This window comes from Micropterus salmoides, unplaced genomic scaffold, assembly GCF_014851395.1.
Source record: "Micropterus salmoides isolate LMB-PRFRI ecotype aquatic unplaced genomic scaffold, ASM1485139v1 Ms_hic_scaffold_13, whole genome shotgun sequence".
Lineage (NCBI taxonomy): Eukaryota > Metazoa > Chordata > Actinopteri > Centrarchiformes > Centrarchidae > Micropterus > Micropterus salmoides.
Genome location: NW_024040374.1, coordinates 2,082,202 through 2,108,893, shown reverse-complemented (window position 1 = coordinate 2,108,893; position 26,692 = coordinate 2,082,202). Strand labels below are relative to the sequence as shown.

The 26,692-nt window shown below is 40.5% G+C and overlaps 1 protein-coding gene and 1 long non-coding RNA gene across 2 annotated transcripts; one reads left to right on the top strand and one right to left on the bottom strand.

Annotated features, from left to right (window-relative positions):
• Window positions 1-300: 300 nt before the first annotated feature.
• Window positions 301-22,700, bottom strand: rhpn1 (rhophilin, Rho GTPase binding protein 1). Its single transcript, XM_038715034.1, has 16 exons — window positions 22,522-22,700; window positions 22,222-22,315; window positions 18,592-18,707; window positions 11,248-11,376; window positions 10,589-10,664; window positions 9,977-10,054; window positions 9,752-9,876; window positions 9,201-9,367; window positions 8,586-8,773; window positions 8,353-8,509; window positions 6,459-6,590; window positions 6,101-6,295; window positions 5,941-6,017; window positions 5,636-5,782; window positions 3,639-3,791; window positions 301-3,555 (listed from the first exon to the last, which is right to left on the bottom strand). Exons 2-16 carry the CDS (start codon window positions 22,303-22,305, stop codon window positions 3,346-3,348), a joined length of 2,034 nt encoding a protein of 677 aa, XP_038570962.1. The 5' UTR covers window positions 22,306-22,315; window positions 22,522-22,700; the 3' UTR covers window positions 301-3,345.
• On the top strand, window positions 3,454-9,523 carry LOC119900245. The gene is made up of 4 exons (XR_005444035.1): window positions 3,454-3,586; window positions 5,646-6,284; window positions 6,480-8,759; window positions 9,198-9,523. It is a non-coding gene; the product is annotated as an uncharacterized LOC119900245 (long non-coding RNA).
• Window positions 22,701-26,692: the final 3,992 nt, after the last annotated feature.

The window sequence follows — 26,692 nt, the reverse complement described above, 5'->3', positions numbered from 1 at the left end:
CAGCAGTAAGTGCCGTTAGGTTTATTTGGGGAGGCCCAAAACAGCTTGGATGCTGTGCCATGAATGCAAAATCATGATGGAGAGCATCAAATCTTACTATATGACTTTTCCCAGATCTAATAGTTAAAATTCCATCTTTAGCAAGTTTAACTTTTTTGGGTATTGTTTATTTAAAATCTGCTCTAGCTTTTCCAAATTTTGTACACAGATATGGTGATAATGGTCCAAAATAATGTTTTATATCCAGATATAAAGCAGGACATTAAATAATGTGATTTGTCAAGAACAAGACGAAGCTGATAGTAGTTCACTCACTTTTATTGTATTTATACATGAAAAAAATACTGTGCAAATCCCCAAACGCAGTCATTAAGGGATGGTCAGATATTCAGTCAAAAACAAAGGGGGGTGGGGGGGGATTCCTCACAATAATCCTCCTGACAAACATTAACTCACACACATCCGAGCACAGAGAGCTGAAAAGATGTTACCGGTTGTTTCCTTGACATCAGAAATTAATTTCATGATTACTAGAATAAAATGAATGTTTTTAATGAATATAGGAAAGGAAAAACGCATCACAGGACGATTATATTGCAATCATGTAAAGCGAAACGTGTGAATTTTGTCCCCTCTGGCTTTCCGTACACACACCATGGCAAAACTTACAGCATTCAATTTTAGCTGGACCAGCAATAATATGCTACAATTCTAGTTGTATCAAAATCTTACAAAAGGCTCCAACAATGTTAAAGGAAACAATTTCTCCACTAACATCCTCATCTAATGCTCCTAAAGTTGGTGGACTGTAACACAGAACAGTGGCTGGACTTTAACAACTGTTCGCATTGTCAACCATTAAGAACACAAAAGATATAAGACAATACAAAACACTGTCACATTTCATTTCAAACAAAACACAAAATCTCTCAACGTTCATTATTGAAACATCAAACTACATTATTAACAAGAGATTTGACCTTTTCAACATTCACAGTGCATCAAAAGTACCAAAACTACAAACTATTGGATCTAAACCTCCTGAAGTGCTTTTAATCATCTAACCCACAAACACATTTCTCCAAGAACACTGAATCCAACATCATATTTATTAGTAAAGTATCAGTGGATGAGCTGATCCAAACCCGTCAGAAAGCTTCAGATGGTTTGTAGAGTACTTCAGTGGTTAAATAGTATCCTGTAACCTCATAAGGATAATTTAAGACAAGAAATATGGTAAATGGACTGTACTTATGTGTAATGCCTTTTGTAGTCTTCTGACCACTCAAAGCGCTTTACAATACAAGTCACATTCACCCCATTCATACACTGATGAGGCTGAATCATTGATTCTGGACTTACTGTTAATCCTGGGTTTATTAACTAATTTACTAGTTAATTGGAATATTGTTTTTATTTTTTATTTTTAAATGTTGGTCTCAGTTGTTTGCTGATAAAATCCAAGAAAGGTTCAAATTGAGGGCAACTGGACTAGTCCTTGGATCCAAGTCTCTTGGATGGGGGACGAAATGTCTTGAGTATCTTCAAGCACCTTGATTTTAACCTTCCTTGGATAACTATGACCTGGATGACTGAGAACCTTCACAGACAATTTGCTGATAAAAATGTGGTAATATTAAAAATTATTCTTTGACTGTCCAAGACTCCGTGTCTCACAGAAGTCCAGCCAATGATAGGTTTGCATCAACAGCACTAGGGCTGTTCTGGTGTGGGTATGTTGCTACACATTATCAGTAAGAAGAACCAGAGTCCGGTTTTAAGACTTATTAAAGCGAAGCAAATCTTCACCATGCGTCATTCACACAAATTCGACCGCTGGACTGTTTCTTCAGTGTACAGACTTTAGCTGTTCGCTAACTCGAAACGGACGTGTTTGTATGGCAGCTCAGACTAAACTGGTTCTTCCTGTCAATTTTAAAGATTGTCCCCTAAAAGCTGATAATTCAAGTCATCAATAGCCATGTTTCCATCTAATTGTCATGCAAATTTTAGGCAAACTTATGAAATGAACAAAAGGTACATTTCCATCTACTGGTTTGGCGCAAATAAAGTTGTACTTGCGTAGTTACGTCAGTAGTTGACGTTGCACATGGCTGTAACAATAAACAAAACTTATGGGTTCCAAACCAAAAACAAAACCAGTCGCGGCCATTAATCTTAAAAAATGGCGCGAGGTCCTCAGGAATGTGTTTCAAGCGGGTAAGTTGCAACCAGCCATGTCTCCGCGCGTTATGGGAATATCCGGCAAGACGCTGACAGCTGATCGGACGTGAGATACAAGTTCGCTACATCAGAACTTATTCGGCAAAAGTGTTTCCATCTCCCATTTATGTACTAACTTAACACTTTAAGCAAGCATAAGCGCTTTTTAGCAAAATTAAGGATTCCCCCCCTCCCCCCCGGATTTGCCTTTTCCATCAACCTTTTCTAATGCGATACTTCAAAATGCGCATTAAAAACGTTTATGGAAAGACGGCTATTGGAGCAGAGTTTTTTGTTTTGTTGCTGCATCATTGTACAAAGAAAAGCAGGAGCATCAGCATGACAGGCTGTAAACTTTACTACCCCAGTCTTAACCTAACCACAAAACTAACTGAAGGAAACGGCAGAGCATAGCAACTCGTGTCTCTCGTCTCTAGTGCTGACTGTCAATGAAGTCGCCTTAACTACTTTTGAACTAGACGCTGGTACAATAATTTACCACACACGACAAGTTCAAACATTTATTGTCACCCGGCCGGGCAAATGGGCTTCTATTCAAAGCCACACGCATCTTTTGTCGTTTTTAAAATGCATATCCCACAGGGAGCATTTTGTCTGATTATGATGTTTAGATTTTGTTGATTTGGTAATCGGCGCTTATTTTGTGCTTCTATATATTTTTTCCAGTTTTAAGTGTTTGTTTTACGATCGGGACTTTGCACAGGGTGTTTTATTTTGAAAATTGACCCTATTCTCTATGCCGTTCTGTCTATGCTCTGTGCTCTCAAAGTATCATGGCAGCAACAGTAAGCTCCTCCCTATTACTCTGGCAAAGTAAAACATTTGCAAAAAGCTACATGGTGTTCTACCTGGTATGTATGCTTCCACATATTTGATTGGCCAACAAAGTTTCCATATACATTGGACTGTGCTGCAGCACAAAAAGAAGCCAGGAAGAACCTTTTCCTGGACTAAACGTTTGCTTTTTTGTCAGCGCTCTGTGCCGCAGCAGCCCCTGCTGAGGTTTCTTGGTGCAGCGCTCCTGTCACTCTGTACGCAGTCCTAATCGTACCATGTGCTCCACTTCTGCGACTCCCTGAGTGGTTGCTCCGCCGTCCTGTCTCAGTACATGGCTTCAGTGTCTCGGATGCTTCCAAACGACAAACTGAAAGTGCTTCCTAGTCTCTTAGTGACCCCGCTGCCTTCCCTCTTCTTCTTCCTGTTCCAGTTCAACAAAGAGGCGGAGCTCTGGCCCTTAGCTCCTCCCAGCAGACGCTGCCGACTGTTTTCTTTATCGCTGCTGTGGGACAGCATGACGGCCCTCCTGTCCGCCTGTTAACACACACACAGGCAATGTACACAGGTAAGCACACATACATTGAAAGAGCAGCCACAGACATCTCACACACACTGACCTGCGTATCATGTGAGTGTAACGTGACCACACTGAGCTCCACTCCTCTGTCGCTACAGCTCTTCAGCATGTGGACCACCTCGCCATGTTTGGCCCATTTACAGTCCTGTCCATCCACAGCTACTATGTAGTCTCCTTCCCTTAGTCCTGCCTCCTGCGCAATACACAAAAAGAGTTAAAATTTAATGACAAAAGTGAGCAAATCATTTCAAATGCAAATTCTGCAACTAATTATAATTTGCACGTGCAGGTCAACTATGTGTTAAAATTTGTGGTCGACTGTTCTCATCTCTCCACTCAGGGCGCATTGTCCATATAGTGGTCAGAAATGTATAATTGTAGCTTTAATAAACAGTGACTGAAATTGTTATCATGTAGATTTTAAGGTAGATTCAACACATGGCTCCTTGTTTCCTAATTGTAAAGGGGTTTTATTAAAACCACTAATTTAAATCTAAGTCTGTTTAAACAGATTTTCAGCTGGAGTTTATTGGAGCTTCACTGCAGTTTTCATAAAATAGTCCTTTTGTAACAAGCATAGCTCAGAAAGGTTTCCAGCAAAAGAAAAGAAAAATTGAAATAAAATTAGCTGAAATTTATGCATTAGTCCCTCAAAAGAAAAAGACTGGGTGGATGTATTGCAAATGGTATTTTCACCCAACTTTTCTTTTGAGATTTTAAACTGTTTTCCAATAATTAGAACAACTCTAGTAAGAGATTTTTTTTTTTTTTTACATTAACAATGAATCAGAATCTAACTTTTGAAACCATCCCAGTTTTACAGACCATGGAAGACATGAGCAGTACTACAACTGATTTAAAAAAAACAAACAAACTGAAGATGTCTATGAAGATTCTCAGTCATCCAGATCATAGTTATCCAACGAAGGTTAAAATGAAGGGCAACTGGACTTGGTTGAAGCTACTGGAAGACGTTTTGTCCCTCATCCAAAGGACTTCTTCAGTTCTGACTGACTGGCAGGGAAACTCAGCTATTTAACCTCAGTGGGGTCGTTGGCCCGGGTCATCGATACCGCTGGTTCGTTAGTGTTCCTTGTTGCTGTGACGACAGTCGTTACAGTCGTTGAGACTACCTGTGGCCAAGACTGAACGACCATCGTTGGTATCTTCACCTGAGGCCAATAGGTTACGTTTGTTGAGTTTCCTGGGAAGTGATGAAAGGACAGCATTGTAAGTGGGGGATAAGTGGTGGCGTAGACCCCCTCCTCTGTTCAATGACGGCTTCTCCACCCTGGTGTAGATGGCTTCCTTGACACCTCTTTCAAACCATCCATCTTCTGTCTAAAATGTGCACCTGGTGGTCCTCAAACGAGTGTCTGTCCTTCAGATGTAAGTAGAGACAATCTGGTGTATGCGGTCCAATGCAGTGAGGAATGCACAGACCTGTATATTGGGGAGACTAAACAACCACTACACAAACGCATGGCTCAACACAGAAGGGCCAACTCCTCAGGTCAAGACTCTGCAGTCTACTTACATCTGAAGGACAGAGGACACTCGTTTGAGGACCACCAGGTGCACATTTTAGACAGAGAAGATGGATGGTTTGAAAGAGGTGTCAAGGAAGCATCTACACCAGGGTTGAGAAGCCGTCATTGAACAGGGGAGGGGGTCTACGCCACCACTTATCCCCCACTTACAATGCTGTCCTTTCATCACTTCCCAGGAAACTCAACAAACGTAACCTATTGGCCTCAGGTGAAGATACCAACGATGGTCGTTCAGTCTTGGCCACAGGTAGTCTTAACGACTGTAACGACTGTCGTCACAGCAACAAGGAACACTAACGAACCAGCGGTATCGATGACCCGGGATAACGACCCCACTGAGGTTAAATAGCTGAGTTTCCCTGCCAGTCAGTCAGAACTGAAGAAGTCCTTTGGATGAGGGACGAAACGTCTTCCAGTATCTTCAACCTTTTTTTTTTTTTTTTTTTTTTAACCTTTCGTTGGACAAACAAACTGAAGTTTGTCTTACCGCTGCACAGCCTCCAGGCACCACTCCGGCCACCAGGACGGGGGAGTCTCCTCTGAGTGTGAGACCCAGTCCACCCTCTCTCCTCTGCAGGCAGATCACACGTACCGGACCCCACCGAGCCCGAGCACAAAACACTGACAGAGGCCCCTGTAGTGGAGGGAAGAGCCATCTTCAACTCAAGTAATAAATTAAGCTGCAGTTTTTATAATGGGTCTCTTAATTGCCTCTGTTTTCATGACCCACGGGGCAGTGGATTTGTGTATTTCCCTAAATGTCAGACTGTTCTCAAAATGAATTTGTCCTACCAGTTGTTGGAAGATATCAGTAACTTGGACTGTAGAGAAGTTGGGTGGAGTGATGTCTGGTTTCTGATGGGTTTGAGCTGACAACAGAAGAGACCACAATCACTTACTGTCATGTAACCACAGAATCATATTATTGATACGACTTAAAACTGGCACTTACACTGTATCTCCGGAGCCTCTGCGGTTTCATCAAAGTCGTCCTCTCTGTCCAGCTCGGAGTACTTGTCCAAAGAGCGTTTGTGTGTGAGAGACAGCACGTCCTGCAGGATGTCCATCTTCCTCAGGATCTTACACAGACTGTGGACACGCATGGCCTCCTCATGTCTGATCACTGCACGCCGCAAGTGAGCTTTACCTGCAGACACGTAGGCATACAATTAAAAACATTTGTGAATACAACTTTTTACACAAAACAGCAGAATTAAGAATTTTTTAATTCCTAACTCAATAATATTTGCACAAAGTTGACTTTCACAAAAATGTAAATGCTTATATGTCACAAGCCGTAAAGAACTCACCGAGCTTTCTTCTTTTTTCAGGGTCTCTTAACACCTGGCTGAGTGGTGGCCCTGCAGGAACGTTGATGTAGAACTGAAGGAAAGCCTTCTCTGCTTCCTCGTCACCTTCCTCCTCCTCCTCCTCAGCAGACACTACAGGACAAGACGCGCCATTTATTAATCCGTGTAATTCATTCAAAACCTACCCTAACATTTCTAAAAGGTACTTCATTTCATTCTTAAGAGAATACATGTCAGGCAAATTTAACTAAGATGAGGCAGGATTTCACATTGCATAGTTTAAATGCTGTCCTGCCATAACAAGTCTTGGCAGTCTGCTCTGCAAATTATCACAAACTGAACAGGCCATAGTCTGCACTACAAAACCTTATCCATGCTATCTGTACAAAGTGCTTCTGTCTCAATAATAATGAATGTAATTTGTTAATCTTGCTTTTAGTTTTTAGGATGGCTCTTTGTACAAGGCCTCAGCTTGCTACCTCTTCTGCACAGTATGTGTGTTTTTTGTATATATAAATGTCTTCATGTCTTTATCTCTGTGCTAGGGATGCAGGGATTACCAGATTTCAGTATTAACCAAGCTTTAAAACGTCACAGTTAATTAATCCTGAAGGCTCCGCTACACAGAGTGTTTCTGTTGCAGGGAAAGGAACTGTTGCAACTTGCCCAAAACGAAAATAAAAAGTTACATGAGCGTTGCACCAGCTTAAAGTGCCGTGCTTATCAGAGACACGGGGGCTACTACTGTACACTAGCGTAACTCTGGCAGAGGGACCAAACTGTGAAGCTTTATTTCCACCAAAGAAACAGCTGAAGTCGGCATTGTGGGATCATTTCCTGTACACCAAGACTGACCAGGGCGTTACTGAAGATGATGGATCACCTTGCCATTCAAAGGTTGCTGCTAAAGGAGCGAATACCTACATCAAACTTGATGCAGCACCTGAGGGATCACCACCCAGCTTTGCACGCCCAAGTAAAGGTAACTGAGTTAAATAACGTGGCAAGTTGGTAGGGAAGTAAATATAAACGTGTCCCTTACAATCAATGCCGGTGAGAGTCGAGCTTTCAGTGCATCGTAAACAAACAAAGCAGCATTTAACCTTTCAGACCCACCGCAGCACTATGAGGCCCATTATTGGCAATGGCTTATGCCACGCCACGGTGGGTTGTCGCTGCGTTGGGCAACGCGCACCGCATCGCTTGGCGAGCTTGCGTGCGCTCGCGTGCACACTACGGCTAAAGTACTTGAAATTTTGCACTGAACCCAGCTAGCAATGCAGTACAAATCACTTGTTTTCTGAAAGGGCCGTCATGGAAGACGTTGTCCTCTGCAGACCTTCAGTCACTGAACATTTAACGTTACATCCTGCTGCCTCCTATTGTCTGCGTTGAGAAAATGTTGTATGTTAATATGCCAGGTATAAAACACTAACACTAACATAACATCAGAAACTTATAAACTTCCAGGACTACCAATTACCTGCATTTCTGGTCTCAATTTCAATCATTTTCACTAAAACTTACACATGAGTTTAGAGAGTTGATTACAATAACAGTTCAGTTTATTCCCCTCCATACTAATAACTAATATTTGTCTTATAATATTAATAATACTTTGATATTAAAGATGTATAATTGTTAATGTAGTTAAATATTAAATCAACTTAAGTAATTAACTAGTGTTAAATAATTAATGCATAATAATGGTGACAATCTTGAAACCGTGATTATTCCTCTGACTATAATCGTACCAACAAAATCTGTAATCATTGCATCCCTACTCTGAGCAAACACAGACCATTACAATTAAAAACAAGTCGATGTGGATGAAGAATTAATTCCTCTGCAGAGGACGACAGTGTGAACACTAGAGTGGGTGTGTGCGACTTACACGTATGGTCACAGAGTGCAACAGCAGCGTAGTAGTGTGAGAGGGCACGGAAGTGTTCAGATTTAACCTGAACCATGGACGCCCAAGAAAACGGCACGTAGTCCTTCATCAGAGGCTGCGTCATGGTCTGCTGCACTAACAAGTAGACGTCTGACACCTACAGGACACGCGAGTGTGAGAATCACGGGATATCAACGGTCACTACACAGACAACCAGAGACGTGGTAACTCACCCGTGCGGCCTCTTGTGCCAGGCGGAGTTGGGAAGTGAAGTGTGTGTCCTGTGTGGTGAGCGTGACCCGCTCAAACACACACTCCTGCACCTGGGCAACCATCAGCCGTACCAGCATGCAGAGCGATGGACTACTCATGTCCAGACTAGGAGCGTTGGAGAAATTCTCCTTAAGGTAATTAAATGCACCTGAACAGATACAAGGAAATAAAAAAAAAAAAACACATCCAAAATATTTTGTTCTGAAACAATCACTTGATTAATTAAATCAGTCCTAATGTCATATTTGAGGATTTGCTGCTTTTTATATTATTAACTGATCTGATCTTTAGGTTTTGGACAGTTAGTCAGACAATACAAGCATTTGGAAGATGTCGCCCTGAGTTATTGTAACAGGCAAACTTATTTGTAGCTATTTTTGTTTTACATCGAATAGATTTAATATTAATATAATGGCTAGAATAAACAATGCTTAAAACAATAACTTGCTGTTAGAAATTGTCCTAATGATAGGAGTAAAATGTGGACCGTACTCTAGCAGATAAGGTGAATCAACTCAGCTGTTTTTTGTGCGAAACAATCCTTCTTTTATGTTTAAACTGTGTTGTTTCAGTACCTGCAGCTCTCTGAAAGGCATCTATAGCTTTGTCTATGCCAGCTGTTGCAGAGCGGTCCTGCCGTGCTCCAATCTGTGTGTACAGAGCACCGATGTTGAACAACACACTTCCTTTCTCAAAGGCCAACGTTCGCTGACACGACGGGACGCCTGTCAGAGAGTCGTACCTGGGGGACAGAGGAGAAGGAATAAAATTACTTTGTGCATCTGTTTGTGTGTCATCAATCAATCGTATGAATCACTCTTTCACTTTTATACAGTTTTACAGCTACATATTTTCTATTGTCTTTGCACTCTATCTTGAAATAAAACTGTGACCATGACGTCTAAGTGCAGATTTGGCAGCCAGAAATGTTCTGCTGAAGACCAATGTGAGGGGCGGTGAGCCCTCCGAGCCTTAAGTAAAGCTGTCTGCATACAGGGCTGGCAGAGCATGGATGATATCTTTAGAAGACCAATCCCAGAGCTGGTTGCTCATAACAATATTGATGAGTGCCAAGTAATTAAACTGAGAAGTAAAATTGTTTATGCAAAAGATGCTCATGTCGTACCAGTGGAAGTGCACGCCCAGGTTCCTGTGTAGAGGGAAGAAGCGCTGGTCCAGGTAGTACAGCTGGTTGTAGTACTCCATGAGTAGCTCCAGGCCGGACTGGTTGCGACTGGGTGTCCGCATTGCCTGGACCCAACAACACACATAAATATGAATCACACTGATTTTATACAACCCTCTTACTGAAAAAACAGATTTAATACTAGCCTAGAGTGTATTTATTAACCTGTCTGAGCTCCATAAGCTCTTTGATTTCCTTGTCGTAGAGAGAGCTGTCCTCTCCGTAGTGCTCACAGATGAAGTCCTGTGAGGGGAGACAAACAATCACACAATGAAATCTGCAGAGGACTTGACTGAGTCTTTAGAGCCCCTCAGTAGCCTTGCAACAAATATATAAATAAAAAAAGTAAGAGTTTGGTGTCTGATCAAACCGCCTTGATCTATTTAACATAACTCAGGATAGAAAATCCTTGTTTAAAATCACTGGAAATCATTGACTTTGCGTTCTAAGTTGGAAAAACAAGCTTGACACATTTAGTGTTTCTGCTAAGTAAAGCAGAAACATCTTTGGATGCGAGGTTAATTCAGGATTTGTCCGGTACAACAACATAAAAAAATTAATTAATAAAATATCAGGCCAATTGATGTGTGTTGTTTTCAGTTTCAAACTAGCGTCAAAGCTGAAACACTGCTCCTAAAATGAGGATAACAATTTTCCTTCACTACCTTGTTCTAATATTTTAAACGTAATTCATTCAGACCTCTGTATTTACCTCTGGAAGAAAAGAAAATGTAGTAAAAGGAAAGTGAAATATGAGTAGATGGGTGCCATCTTCACCTGGATACTAACTGTGAAGTCCACTTCTTTGGTTTCTTTCAATCCGAGTGGGATCATGGGAACGTTGACAGCCTCACTGTGAAAAGAAAGACACACAGTGTGTGTGTGTGTGTAATCTTTCACACGTTACACTATGCAAACACAAACACAGTGCAGGTTATAGCCACCGTCAAGTCAGCACAGATGTCTGCTTGTCCTGAAACCCAGCAGGCTAATTGCTCTGCATCCCGCCAATAAGCAGAGCTAATGCCAAGTATTAACCCTTACGGCCCCGACACCCCCCTCAGTCCCTCATTCACAATGAACATAAACACGCACACACGCCACGGGGTCACTAATCAGGAGACTTATCCTTCCCATGAACCGGGAAAATCTCCTGGCTGTGCAGAACCGCGCACACACACACACACACACACATACACTTCTGAAGATTCTCATTGACATAATTATGTAGCCTTGACTGAAACTTACCCCCACAAAGATAGAGCCCAGCACAAGCACATACACACTGTGCGAACTGAAAAACATAATGGATGCTTGTTTTCACCAATTATAATTCTCAGACTAATGAGAGTGACCTGGAATTCACAGAACAAATAGTAAATGGGCCGTGATTGTGTGTGTGTGTGTGTGTGTGTGTGTGTGTCAGAGCTGTTTACCTGTCTGTCTGGTAGACCTCCATGTTGCTGTTGAGCTCCTCCAGCTCCTCTTTGAGCAGCTGCAGGTTGGAGTTGACGAAGCTGAGCTCCAGAGCCACCGTCTCCTTCACCTTGTTGTTGGTCGTTGCCCTAAAAAAATTTTTAAAAAAAATAACAAACATGCACATCAGATCTCATCCTTCATTAACACAAAACAGACTTTCATTTCCAAATGTGACAGGTGAAAATGTGTTATTTTGACATGCCAACAATTTCAAAAAGCAAATCTGTGTCCTTGCCACAGCTCAGAAGGACGTTCAATCACAAACATCACAAACACTCCCACCTCCTAAACTTAATAATTCCTAATTAAATTAGGCCAGAAATCTATCATAACTGAGCACTTTGCACAACCTAAAGATTTGCTGCTTTCTAAAATGTATTATCTTTTGGTTTTGGATTGTTGGTCCAACCAAACAAGACCATTTTCTGGCATTTTATAGACTAACTGATAAAAAACTGAAATATAATTTACAAATCAACTGATAATACAGTAATCAGCATTTGCAGCCCTAAAGCTCAGCCAGTTTTCCATAATGTTCTAGGATTGGTAACATTATGTCAGTAACTTCTAACTAACTTTATAACGGATACTGTAACTTTATGTATCTGCCTTCTTCTTCTTCATCTGACTCGGGCATTTCTATAGCCGGGCTTGTGCCTTAACTCAGCCATGCAAATACAACCACCAACGTCAGCACTGAGATGTATAAAATAGTACTACATCTCAGGGGATGTTTTGTTGCTGCGTGTCCTCAGCTGCTTCATCACACAGCTTAGGATCTCAAATAACACTATCCACCTTTAAAACTGACTTGCAGGTGTAAATCTGCATCCGTGGATGAAACGGTAACTTAAGTATTTTCCATGTTTTTGTGTCTAATGTGGCAGATTGGGACTGGAAATTCTGGCTGGTCCCGCCTCCCACATCAGAGATCCCCGATTGGAGCGGCGCAACGACCCTACTCCAATCCCTGAGCTGCCTGCAAGACCGCTTTCAAGCTCCTCCGGTTCAAATATGCTGGTTTGCTGCTGTGTGGAGACAGCTACCATTCTCCATGTAGTTTGCCTCTGTGCTGTCTTTAGTTGCAAATTAGTAGCGATCACTTTTACTGATAGCTAATGAGAAGGTGCTTATGGCCAGTCTCACAACAAAACTGTGTGCCTCCAGTTAGTGTTACTGAGAGGCTGTAACACTTCCTGTTTCGAAAAATAGAGTGATTTGTGTCTTGTTTGGTCTGCAGAATCGGGCCAGGGATCAGCTTATTACTGACACCGTTTACACTTTTAGTCATTTATTGTATTAGACCCACTAGGTTTAGTGGTGCTGCGCTCCCTGTGTTTCTGTTTAAAACGACGACTTAAGAGAGGTTTTTGTTTCTCCTTTTGTTTTTAGTTATTAATCCCTTGTTTTGGAGGGATCTCTTTTGGTTATATTTCGCAGCACCCACTTGCCCAATTTATGTTCTGACTTTTGTTTGTTAACCTCTGTGTAATAAATAACTTTTCCACATTTACCAAGAACATCTGGTTTATGTTTATGTCTCCCCTACCGCCTAGCGAGCGGGGACGTAACAGGGACAGTTTTTAAACGGTTCAGTATTGAGCGAATTTCAAAAAAAAATTTAGTCAGTTTAGTCACATAGACACAAAAACATTGAAAAACAGCTTTGTTACCCTTTAAGCATGGCACCATTAACACAAAATGCAGGGGACTTTTCTTGGACAAAGAGCCTGTCTTTAATTTATGCAACTATCTCATCTCCCCACCCTCTCCTCTATCGTCCTCTCTGTTTATTCACTTCAAGATTCTCCGCTCCTCCTCCAATCACAGGGGGTTAGGGGGGTCTTAGCTGAGTAAAGCCAGCTCACACTGCTGCAGGGGTCTGAGGTCAACAAGACACAATGTTCCTGGATATCTGAGGCATCACTGGGTTGCCGTATTAACTGATGATGCACACTATGTTGAAAATGTGGCCCAGGAAATCCCCCTCATTGTGCAATCATTGAATTTCTCAATGACATGACAAGACCGAGTTGTGAGGGGGCATGTACAAGAACAAGATGGCCACAAACATTTGGTTGAGCGCTGGTAAGAAGAGGGCTGCAAAACAAAACTTAATAAGATAAGTGACATTTTGCACATGAATGCATCATTCTGGCAGACTTTTTAAATAAATAAAACACTTTCAAGAGCGGAAGAAATAATAAATACAGATAAAAGAGACACAAAACTAGGGCTGGACAATATGGTCAAAAATGTTATCTAGATAAAACATTTATATTGTTTGATATCGATAATTATCACGATAAATAATATTAAAATATTTCTTTCAAGTTTAAAGGCTGATTTTTGCTGCTGAGTGAAAGTTGAAGAAACCAGATAGCTAACTGTGGTTTTAAACTTTTCTTTATGGTCAAAACAAACACAGTGGATCCCTAAACAACTCATAGGTAGAACATTCAAAACAATTGTGATAAAATATGTATGTAACAAATACGCAAGTAAATTTAAGAAAATCTTCAGTCCCTTTTCCTCAACAAAATAAATATCTTATTGTTTTATTGCCCTACACACAAGAATTTTTTTCCCGGCCACCTTAACAAAATCTACATACTGGAAACACTGATCATTTCAGTCTCTCAGTTCTTTTGGGTAAAAAGAGATTTAAGGACTTGATGCTGAGTCATCAGATGCATCATCAGGTGGAGGATTTGGGGAGGAAAGAAACACAAGATGAGCCGTCAAGAGAAAAGATGACACATTCGTAGAATTAGCCAGGTGTGGTTGTGTTGGGTTACAGATAAATGCACTTCGACTAAATATTAACACTTGCTGTGCCTACAGGATGTTACGGACGAATGTTTGGCCACCGAAATGCACCGGACGAAAATGGCGCGCGGGGGGGGGGGTTAGAAAAACACAGAGTAGGCTTTATTCTTTTTTACCTGCCCTCCACCTTTAACAGCCCTGATTAAAGTTAGTTTTTATTGTAAATTTAAGTCAAACCTCTTATTTTTATTATTTATCCCTTGTATTTATCATTGATGTTTAAATCAAATCTCTGTTTCTTCTCAGGTGCTGTTACTCCACTACTTTTTAAAACTATTTTCCCTTTAAATTCACTCCTTGCCAACAGTTTTTCCTCACGAGTATTTTTCCATTCGTCAGGGTGTTAAAGTATGTCGATTAACATCAACTCAGACGTCAATTCACAAAACTGGCAGCCAAAGCATGGCTTGCTGTAAGAGAACAAAATGAAGGGAGGGGTGGTACATTTTGGACATGACTGGTTCTGCTTCTAAAACTGAACCAAAAACGCATTCACATCAACAAACACATGATCAAACTCGGCCCAAACGCGCAACTGAAGCTCACCTTTGAGCTCCTGTTTGTGATAATCTGTCCAGTTCGACCACTTCACCTTCACCTCTCTCCTCATCTGTCACTCCTTCCCTCAGTCACACACACAAACGTATATCTAGGATCAAGCCAAGGGCAATCTGATTAGTCAGCTTTAAATGGGCTGCCAAATATCCCCTTCACACACACCCACTTGCACGCACAGCAGCATGCTGCAGCTTTTCAGAGAAAAAAAATAACTCTTTCTTGACTGAAAGGCATGAAGTATCGGAGATGCTGTTTTTTCAGAACTTGTTATATTTTTTTTTTTAAGCGACATGAAAACCAGGATTAAACTAGTTACTGTCACTCAGCTGACTTCCCACTGAGAAACACACCGTGCAGCAGACAACATGACGTCTTCATCGGCCAATCACAAACCCTGATGAGTTACAGCCCCTCTTTCATCTGTAATTAGCATCTTAACCTCCCCCCACCAGCGCTCACACCACAACGCAGTTACACAGTGAGTGGAGTGAAAAAGAAAGCTAGATGTTTTGTGTGTGTGTGTGTGGACTATTCCAGTTGACCGGAAAGGGGGAGGACAGACACAAAAAAAGTCTGACTGTGCCAGACAAATAAGTGGGGGATGAGCTTGCCAGGGCTCTGTTGGGAATCTCTGCACGGGAGGCGGACACAAAGCCGGCTGATTACAGGCCGCCAGGCTGTGTGGGGGGGGTCCTCTTTGTCTCTGAGACCCACCGTCCCAATAGAAAGGGCAGGAGCGTTAGTTTTATTTCCCCTAAACTGAGTCATCACCTTTTAGGATAAGAGCCTGAATCCAGGCCAAAATGGGGTTTGGGAGAAAGTCCAATCTGCCTTATTAGCACGGATACAATTATTTAATAATTATTTCCACTGGATTATATTCATGAGTAACCACACCATCTGTAAAATATCAGAAATGGGTAACAAATGCCCGTCAGTTTCCTAAAACCCAAGAAAATGTCTTCAAAATAACTTTTTTGTCCAACCAACAGTCTAAAACCCAAACATAGTTAGTTTACTATCACATAAGACAAATAAAAGCAGGGAATTATCACATTTACAAAACTAGACCAAGGTCATTCAAAATTGTTGTTGATGAACTGCGTAAATGTTTCATTATCTGTGAACTGAATATCTTTGGATTTTTGCAGGCCAGGCAAAAGAGCCGATTTGAAGTGGCATTTTTCACTTTTCTAGTAAATTTATAGAATAAAATAACAAACAATAATGTAGTAGCCCTGCTATCGGTCATCTATCTGTCCCTGAAACTTCATTAGTTATAGCCAAACAAGTCCGGGGCTAATAGTGAGGCGTGCCCTTGGTTGTCTTTTAATTAAACACGCTGTTTTCTGTGTTGATCTAATTAGATTCTCACATGGCACCACTAAGGAGGAAACAAGTAGGCTCCTTGCTTTAATGAAGTGGCTCCTCCTCCTCCTTCTACTCCCAAGTTGAATCTTTATGAGTAAAGAAGCTGCAGCAAATCCAATTCAAGTGTGTGTTCACAGAGTTTTGCTTTATGTTGTAAATGCTTTGGTGTGGACCAAATGTATGCACATATATTAAATGTATGCTTTCAGCCCGTGTAGTAATCTACCTCTAAGTGGATAACATGCAGAGAAATAGTTAAGAAGAAAGAAAGAGGGGGAAAGCAAAGATGGAGAGAAGCTGGAGGGGATAAAGATGACGCTAATGTTCTCAGAGAGAATACTTTGATGTTCTGCCACAGTTTCTTTTTTATTTCCCCTCATTCCTTCACCAATAAAAGAAAAAAAACTCTCGTGTGCTGTGTGAACGACGGCTTTCAAACATAAAGCAGCACAGTTGGCTGGTGTTCCTGCTAAAAATGTTCAATTATTGTTTTGTATAAGCACAAAAAATATTAATAGGAAAAAAGGTAGAGGAGACAACAGAGACACAAAATATGATTAGAGAAGGGACAAGCAGGAAGACAGACACATAAATAAGCATGTTCACAGAAACAGAGCCATAAAACCGGGTGGTGCTGGTGTGTGTGTTTTGGAAGGGAGTGACCTCTGACCTTTTCCCATCACAGGACACCACCACAAGTTTGACAGAGCCAACAAGCTAACAAAGAGCAACCAAGCAGATCAGAACAGCATTTATCATTACACCTGAAAACTGTTTGTTTTTAAAGTCCTTCATGGGCGAGCTCCAGCCTATATCGCTGATCTACTGAAGCCGTGTGCTCCTTCAAGTTCACTGAGGTCCGCTGACCAGTTAATCCTTGTTGTCCCTAAAACACAAACAAGCTTTCTCAGTCGCGGCCACCAAGACTATAAGAATGAATTGCCTCTTCATGTCAGGCTGGCCCCCAGCCTTCTAGTTTTTAAACCAGGACTGAAAACTAGGGCTGACCTGGAATAGATTCGATGCTTCAATGGGAGGAGCCTGATTCGACTGCCATGCTACCCGTCGATGCTTCGCAGCGGCATTATGAAACGACGATCGTACCATTTTGGCGTCTTATTTTTACATCAAACCACCGTTTTTTTCCCAATAAGTTAATATAAAGACAATTATGATATAAATATCAACATATAATGCTGAAAATAAAAATGTGAGAAGAAAGAAGCCAATATATCTGAAAGAATAAATCCTAAATTGTAACCATAACCCTCAAGGAAGGGGGCGCATGTGTGGCCGTAGCGTGTGAATGTGCGTGTGGCAGAAGAGGAACTAACATTTGCTGAAGAGAGACAGCACTAGCACTACAGGAGCTGACAGCAGCTCTGTCACCCGACACCTGTTTCCAAACCACTTTTATCAAGAAAACACACGTGAAATGTGAAACGGGAAATGAGCGATCCTGCAAACGAAGCAGCTGGTGTTTGTTACTATAAAGACGGCAATTATAAAGACAAAGAGTCTGCTTGAAAGGATGGATTAGTACACACAGGTAGCAGGGATTGTCTGAGCTACAGAGAGCTGGAGGGGAGTTAAAAGGTGCAGCTCCCCGACACCCAGTTAACTCCTGACTGTGAGGTCACAACTCACGGCCCAAAAAGGAAAACAACAAACGCACGTGTACATTTTCAGCTGAGGACTGCAGCTTACTTTGGCTTCAACTCAACAATCAATCAGGATTTCAATTAAATGCTAAAGTTACCGTTACCTTGTCTGTGGTCCGCTGGCAGAACACCAGCAGCTTTCTGATAAGGCGCCGTTGTGCTGTGGCCGAGGCGACATAAGTTTTACGGTGGACGGACGGTGACATTACAGAGTTGTTGTTTTCTTTAGCTTGAAATAATCCCAGACTTTGGACACTTTCTTCTTTGTCCCTCGCTTCTTTGTTTTCTCTCTCCTCCTCAACTTTGCAAACAGCTCCATCGTAATCACGTCGCGTTCACAGCGTAAACACGATGTGCGACAGTAATAAATGTCCCTGTGAAACACTGTGCTGTATAGTTAAATGGATGAAACGAAGCACCGATGCCAAGAATTTGTGTCGAAGCATTTTATGGATGAATCGTTTCAGCCCTAGTTGGTATTGTGCCGAGTTGTCCGCACCTCGTGGTATGTACTAATCATTTATCACCATTGATGAACCACACAAAGAATATTATATAGTTTTTAAATAGTACTTGGAATAGACCCCCGGCATGCACACAAAACTCAGCACAAGACCGGTGAAGTATGGAAAGCTGAATGGAAAAATACAGACATCATAGCATTATTTCACTGATATCCAACATAATTTAACTTCTTTAATTTAATCAGGTGACACTGTCCCGACGCCGGCTCGGTGACGCACCTTATTTTGAACACGTTCCAAACAGAACAGATGAAACTAAGGCTGGGAAAACATTTTCACATGTAACTTTGACTTCACAAAATACGTCATCAGAGCAGTAAAGAGAAAAACAGACGTCTGACCCGTCCCATCACCTCACCTGAACAGGTTCTCTGCTCCGGCTCTCATGCGCATCTCCTTGTTGATCTGCTGGTTGATGCGAGCTCGCCGGTGCTGCAGTTTGCTGCGCTGAGTCTGGGCGAAAGGATCACATCCCTGCAGAGGAAATACGCAAACAGAGAGGGCAAAAGAACAGATGATTTGGTCAATTACAGCAGCAAGTCTAACAATTTTAAGCGCTGAAGTGAACATCACCTGGGGTGTAACAGCTGTGTCCGCTGAGTGAGAAGTACCATACTGGCCTATTGGAAGAAGACAACCCTGACTGCAAGACAACCCGTGATATCTTCTAAATATCTTCTAGAGTTAATCAATAAAATAATAAATCCCATTTTTAAATGTTAAATAGATAAAAATACACTGGACATGACAAAGTATGGCCAACTTGCATTTTCAATTCAATTTTAAAGTATGAAAGAGAACTTGAGCAATGAGATCAAACCAACTGTGATGCCAAATCGGTGTGCACATTACATGAGAGAAGGGAGTTTGCCAGATTTTTTTCAATATGCCTAACCGGCGTCCTCACAGGGTCAACTTTAGACATATGTGTTTCGCTGAAATATTCCCTGGTTTGTCACAAGGAATGTACAATATGAAACATGGTTAGTCGTTAATGTAGAACGTGTCAGTATTGGCGAGAGACAAACGAAGAACTGTTTGGCAAGAACCTGAATATTTAATGTTCAACAACAATTTGTTTTCCTGTCTGCCTGGATCTGACTGGCAAAGCGAATTCGGTGACAAACAAATGTGGGCCAAAATTTACACACGTATGTAAATGTAGGCAGTTGTTAGAAAAATAAATTGGGGTCACTGACTTTTTACTGTCCACTGTCCACAGCACATATCGTGACGTCAACCAATCTTTAATCGGGTACTTGATTAATAGTGTTTTTTATTGAAAAAGATCAGTTCATCTATTTACAATTGTCTGATACTAAATATTTATGTATGCTTATAAAAAAACTTGAGGTAATTATTTCTAATCTAATGCATGATGCAGTTTTATGGCCGGTAAAAAATATTTTTGGCAGGTGAATTTTCTCAGTTTACCTGCTATTAACAGATGAGCCAAAAAGTTATTAAATTAGTGTATTAATTAACCAGCTAACATCAACCATGTTGGAAGCAGCTGCTGGAGTAACAATTAGAAAGAACTCCTGTTAAAATTCTCCTCTACACAAACAACAGATAAAGCGAGACAGTCAGAGAGCAACAGCAGCAATTTGGATAAAGGTCCATTTTTTGAGGTCCATTGTTTATTAGAGAGAGAAAGTGTGACAAATACTATGACACAATTTGGGATATTACTTGGTCTAGTTTTGGTATGAAATGTTAAACAACTCACATTTTTCAATGTTAATTCCCAGAAAACAATCAACATTATCTTTATATTCGTGCAAATAATTATTGTAGAGTATCAGTTTGCTCATAGACATTATACTTGTCCCATCCTGTCCAGGTAGGACATCCAAAAAGGCAAATCACACAGATGACAACAATGGACTACACTGACTTATTGGTCAGAGAGCTGACTGAGAGGCAAAAAGTCCATGTTGGATAGGACAGCATGACAGGGATGATCGGTGTGTCAAAGACCTTGTCAGGGATGTAGCGCAACTTAGAGCTCAGGAGGGAAGAGAAACATGGTAATAACCTGGCATGGTACAGAAGGAGGAGAAATTTAAGGATAATGTATAGAAAAGGAAACTGGTAATATGTCAGAGCTGTGTAGTACCCGCCTGAAGATTTAAAGCCCTCTTAAACCTCGCTTCAACAGGCATTTTGCCAACAACACCAGAACAGCTTCCCCACAGCTGATAAATGTCCACTCACTAAAATCAGAAATCTATCATGCATTGCACCACTGTTTCACACTTAAAAGGTAAACAGATGTACAGTAATGGAGCGGCTGTACAGTCAACGGGCTGCAGACTGGCACCTTCGCTGTCCCTCCTGCAGCCAACTCGTACAGTTTTTCCATTTCCTCACTTTTTTCTTCTCCCTTTATCTTTCCAGTTCCCTCTCACCCAGTTAAGGTGTTTGTTTAGCGTGCACACGTCAAGTAATCCCCAGAGTGCCTGTGTGGATTAGACTTCTGGCCGAGCTCCCACCTCTGCTCTACCATCAGGGGGGCAGGAGGACGGAGGCTGCTCGACATCTGTGCAGACAAAGCCTAAAAGGCTGTGTCAAAAAAAACGTCATTTGAAATTGTAAGCTGCTGCTGCAAATCACAAGTCTTCTTCCCACTCAAGCAGAAGAAGGTGAAGTGCCTTGCTTAAGGGCACCGTGTCTGTAATATCTTTTTTTTTTTTCCATCCATGCCCCATTTAAACAACCAGACACATTCCCACGGGCAGTGTGATTAGGGATCCGATACTGATATTGGATATAGGCCTGATACGGTCTTAAATAGCTGGATTGGGTCTCGATGACAAGGGGGCTTATCGATTGAATTCAATTAAGCACATACTACGAGTCAAACATTTTGCTAGGGGAGCTAACGTTGCATGGAGGGAGTTAAAAACAAGGCGTCAGCAGTTTGGAGGTATTTCACGCACACTACGCCAACAAGTTCTACGGCTACTTGCAATATCTGCAAAGCCAGTGTTTCGAGGGGTGGCGCTGCAAAATATTACACAACCAACTTAATCAAGCAACTCCAGAAGCTTCATGCCAAAGAACACAATTCCCAGTATCTTCCTCACAGTGACGACTACAGCTTGTTAGATTTACATGGTATCAGATCGGTACTCTGCATCGGCTGATGCCCAAAGCCAAGTTATTGTTACTGGAAACAGGACTGAAAAAGTCAAAGTGGTTTTATCTCTAATTATGATATGTATTTTAAGATACTAACAGTAGCCATCTCATCCCATTCATATTGCCTGATATACTGTATACTACACTATACATGATATGGTATCAGTGTCAGTGCAAATGAGGTTTAACTTTTCAAATACACCCACTGTGTTTTAAGGTACTTAAATCAAATAAAATGTATTATCTCCCTTACTCCTAATTAAAACTATTTAGCCATACCTCCCTCTCTGCAGTGTCTCCTGATCCCTTAAACAATATCAGCTGACATTAAACATTTCAGCAGTAAATGTGTCTTTCCAAAGACAAGTTACTCATGCATATAATCACAGGTTCACTATTTTGTTTCTGATGAAACAGCATATTCAATTCCACTCTGCTGACATGGTGGTGTTTTCATAGGCTGATATCTCAAAACTCAGGCAAATACAACCGGTAACATCAGCATAATCTGATACCACTAGAGGTATGGCAAGATGTGAGTCAAGTGAAGTGAAAATTTTAAAATATATATATATATCCTATACACACAATGAAGGTAACGTGTTTTTTGTTGCAGAGGTGAAGCCACAAAGCTCTTTTAACAGTGCCTATGTCATAATGGAGGATCTTCATTATAGTAAGAGAAATTATTCTTGTGCTTTGGAGTCTAGTCACCTCAGTCTGCAGATACCTTCCTCCAACCAGGATCTCCAGAACCGTTTCCAGGACCTTTTTCTCCAGTTTACCTCATATCTAGTTACTGTGTGTGTTGATATGGATCTTAGTGTGTGTCCAGGTGTCTCACCTTTCGGATGCTCCCAGTGTGGCTGCCCTCTGTGGGGAACATTAAGGGCATATCGTCGTCCGAGGCACCGTCTGACAGGGACATCTCAAACTCTCTGTGGACAGTAATCTCAATGTTTTTGTTTTGTTTTGTTTTTTCCCCCCCCGCCTCAGTGTCACTATTTAGAAAATACTCCTCGCACATCACCCTGTAGTTTAAACACAACTCCCAGCTTTTGCAGATTACTGAATAAACAATAAATTAAGCGGCACGTTGAGTTAGCTAACGTTAACATTAACTAGTCGCGGTTTTACCACTTGCCTTGTCGCAGGTTCCTCCACCGTGAAGCAACGACAAAGGCAGCCAAAACGAGCCTACATTTCTCCCAAAATTTTATAAATCCGCGCGTAAACACAACTCTCCAAGAGTCCAGCAAACGGTGGATTGAAATTAACAACTTTTCACTCCACAAAACAGCCCAGCTTGAACTCATCGCAGTACGATACCTCCTCCTCCTCCTCCTCCTCCTACTTGTGTGCAGCTGCCTGCAGGAGCTTATTCTCAGAGGCGGGCCGTGAATGCAGAAAGTAGCCAATCACGTTGCAGCCTGTAAGAGCGACAGTAGATGTAACAAATCAGAGGGAGGATAATCACCGAACGACAGCCTGATCTAGCCAATTACAAGCCGCTGGAAGCGTCTACCCCCCGCCCCCCCTCCACTCCGCGGGCCGTTTCTACGGTAACGTCAGGGCTGTGGCTTTCTGTGTGGGCTCCGAGAAGATTGCAGAAGCTCCTCCCCCCGACTGAAAACATGAATATTAATTAATTTATTTACGGAGCCCCCGAGTTTTTATTCTGATAACTTCTTTATACTCTAATGTTTTGAACAAATTTTTACGTTTCTTAGTCATGACTTTCATAGCAACAAAAAGTAAACACAAAGCGCCAACAGGGTCCAGCCAACAATAGATTAAATTTTACAACATTTGATTTAATCCTAACCCTTTTTCATGTATTCCCCCGAAAAGAAATATGATGCAACTCTTTACATTAAACATTTATTGCACATTGCTCTTGAGAAAAGGTTGAGTTTTCTTATGAAATTCTTACAAATGTTTTACTGTTATGTTTTTTATAATACAGCCTATTTATTATTATTATTATTATTTTAAATGTTTTAGTCGCACTTTGGGCTGCATCTTTGCAAGGTGCTATACAAAAAAGTTATTATTATTATTATGATGTAAAACGGAAGTTAACAAAAAGCTAGACATATTGCATCTGATTCTGATTAATCCCTGTACCCTTTCCCACAGGAGGCCTTTGTCTCCTGCCAGGCCGTTATTATAAATAGGAAACTGTTCTTAATTAACTTGCCTGGTAAAATAAAGGTATAATAAAAATAAAATAAATAAATAACAAATTCTAGACACCCCTTGTTTAATGAATTTATTAAATTGCCCTCTGGAAGGCGCTGTAGAGTAGCTGCAGCAACAAAGAACATTTACTAAAAAGTCTTTCATACCAAATGCAATAATCTCTCTAAATTCATAAATATGTCTCTACACTGGAATCCTATCCGTTATTGTCTGCACTGTGTGTGTTATTTATTGTTTTGTATTGTGATTTTTAATGATGTGGTTTTTAATCAGCCTGCGAAGCCAAAGACAAATTTCCACATTTGTGGACAATAAAGACAATGCCCATGTAAAATATAAAAGGTTATCTAAGCAGTTCCATTTATTCCCAAGATAATGTTGCAGTGATCTGTTTTTTTTAATGTATGGTCCTGAAAAAAACTGCTTGAAACCATGTGAGCCTGTATTTTTAACACTGCACATATTCAATAGCACTGTATTTTCACATTACCTACCTTGCACTACACATTAGATTTAGGCTACTTGTACTACTTGTACCGCTTCCTAAGTAGTATCACTTTTTCATTTGTCCACAGATACAACTGCCATTTAATCACTGACACAAGTTTATGTCTAAAAATTCTTATCGGCACAGTAGCCTGCACACTCTCAGATAATGAGCTGTATGAACAGTGCTTACATGTGTTTTGTCCTTGGCCAAGAAGTTTGTAATAAAAAAACAAAACAAACTTTAATGCTCCCCTTGGTATCACCGTGGTCTCACTTGTCATTAAGGCCATCAAAAAACCCTCCATAGGAGTCTGGACAGCCCAAAGTCTCACACACCTTCATCATTTTAGTCCTCCATGTGTAGCTAGATGATTACCTTGTACATTTTTGTCTGTTTCCTTCCTCACAATGTCACCATTTTGCATCAGCAACACTTGGTCTTAGTAACTCTCTATGTTTGCCAAACTTACGCAGCATTCTTGTCGACTAATTCATCCTGATCCAATTTATTTTAGTTCCATGAGTTTGGACAAAACTGGACTGTTTCAGGGAGGTATGGACATAATGAAATGACGTGACCGCGTTATAGTCTTTCTGTTTCTACGTTGTTGCTCTCTGACAGAGGTTGGTGCTCATCCTCCTTGCTTCTCCAGTGGCAGTTTTCTCCCTTCCAGGAAACCAGTTAATAGAGCTCTTTCTCAGAAATCCATGATTTTGTCCACACATGCAGGCAGCTGGTCAGCTCTGGGGTGAAGCCTTCCTCCAGTAAACTATTGGGGTGCAACTTTGAACTAAGACCACTCTGGGATTTTGTTGGGACCGAGGTCTTGTGTTGCAGTAAAATAGTTAGGTTTTGGGTGATTTGGAATTGAATGAGCTTTAGTGCATAAGTTCAGAGAAAATAAATGGAAGATTACAGGATGATTTTGTACGTTCATGGTAATTTGAGTTTAATCAACGTCTACCTTATTGTGTATGCATTGTTTGATGAGTTCAAAGGTGCATGGAGGTGACAACATATGAAACATTGTATATATAATTGAATATTTATTATTAAATCTACTTTATTTGATGAGAATATTAACCTTTTATATTGACAAAAGGATGTTACTCATCCTTATGTCTATACATTTCTTCTTCTGGTCTACTGTGGTCATATTAAAGTTCAGATAATGTTGTTATCAGTGATGGAAAAACTATAATATTGTATTCAATTAAATGTGAAAATAACATAATGTTAGAATACAGCATTTTAAGTGAAAGTGCTGCCTTCAAAATTAGATTTAAGGAAAAGTACTAGTCCTTATAAAAAGAAAGCATCCTTAGTTTCTTTAGTATTTAAGTACTTTACAATTTACAATAATACGTTTTTTTTAAGGATTTTTTTCTGATATTGGGCGTGTAATAGTGTAATATTTTGTAAACTGGTCATGGTTTGTATATGAAACCTTTATCTGCAAAGTACCCAACAAAGGACGTCAGATACATGTAGTGGAGTAAGTACAATAATTACGTTTCGATTAGTAGAATGAAATGAAACAAATGCCTTTAAACCACTAGGTCCCTTAAGTAGAGTTATTGAGTAAATGTCAGCTACTGCTGTGACATCTTTACCTCTGAAAACTAACCCAAGTGTCAAAAAAATGTATTAATTAGAGTGTGTCAAAGACGGACACTTCTGCAAGAACAAACTGACTGACACTGGTTTGCTGCAGACAACTTCAAAAATGTCCAAAATCCATGTGCATTCATTATTAAATGAGCACTGCTTTTAAATGTATTACACATTTTGTTTGTGAACATCAAGTTGCTCTCTGAAGGTATTCTGTTGTTTGGCCACATGAGGGCACTTTCACTCTTTTTTGAACACCTTTACGTTAAAACACCTTGATCATTTTTGATACACAGTTTGAGTGCATGTTTAATGTTTCAACGTATTTAAAATTTTATGATTACTATGCTGTGAATATTATTGTGTTTAAGATTTATTAAAAACACAAATTGGGTTTGGTCGAGGAATGATGAGTTACCACACTTAAATAAAGAGTCAAAGAGTCAGATTTAATAGATATGAATCAAAATGATTCATGTTCACACCAACTGCTTTGATGAAGTTCACTGATGTAAAACCTTTATCCTGCAATGAAAATCAATGTCAAACAAAGTTATTACTAAAGTTATTATTATTAAAGTTATTGGCTTTACTTGAATTGAGAGAGTTTGTAAAATCAAACTTTTTGCTGTTCACTCTAACACACTGTCTCGCTGCAAGCCTGTGTGACATTTACAAACAATCAATCATTTAGTGTGCTTTGCTCTCTTTCAGCACAAACAATGAGGAGGACCTGCTGTCACAGTGAAAAATGTCACTGTTTAGTTAAAGCTCTCCTCAAAGTCAACTGAGAACATTGAACGTGCTATAAGGCTGAAATTAGATTTGGAACAGAATAGAATAGAAATTCTGGATCATTTGGGTATAATTTTAATCACACAGTAAAGTAAATGACGATGGACAGATATTTAGACAGTTTACTGTCTGCAGTTTCAATATTTATAATATGAACAACAGCATATCATGGGAAATTACAGTCAAGACTTTGCTCTTCAGTCATACATAATATGTT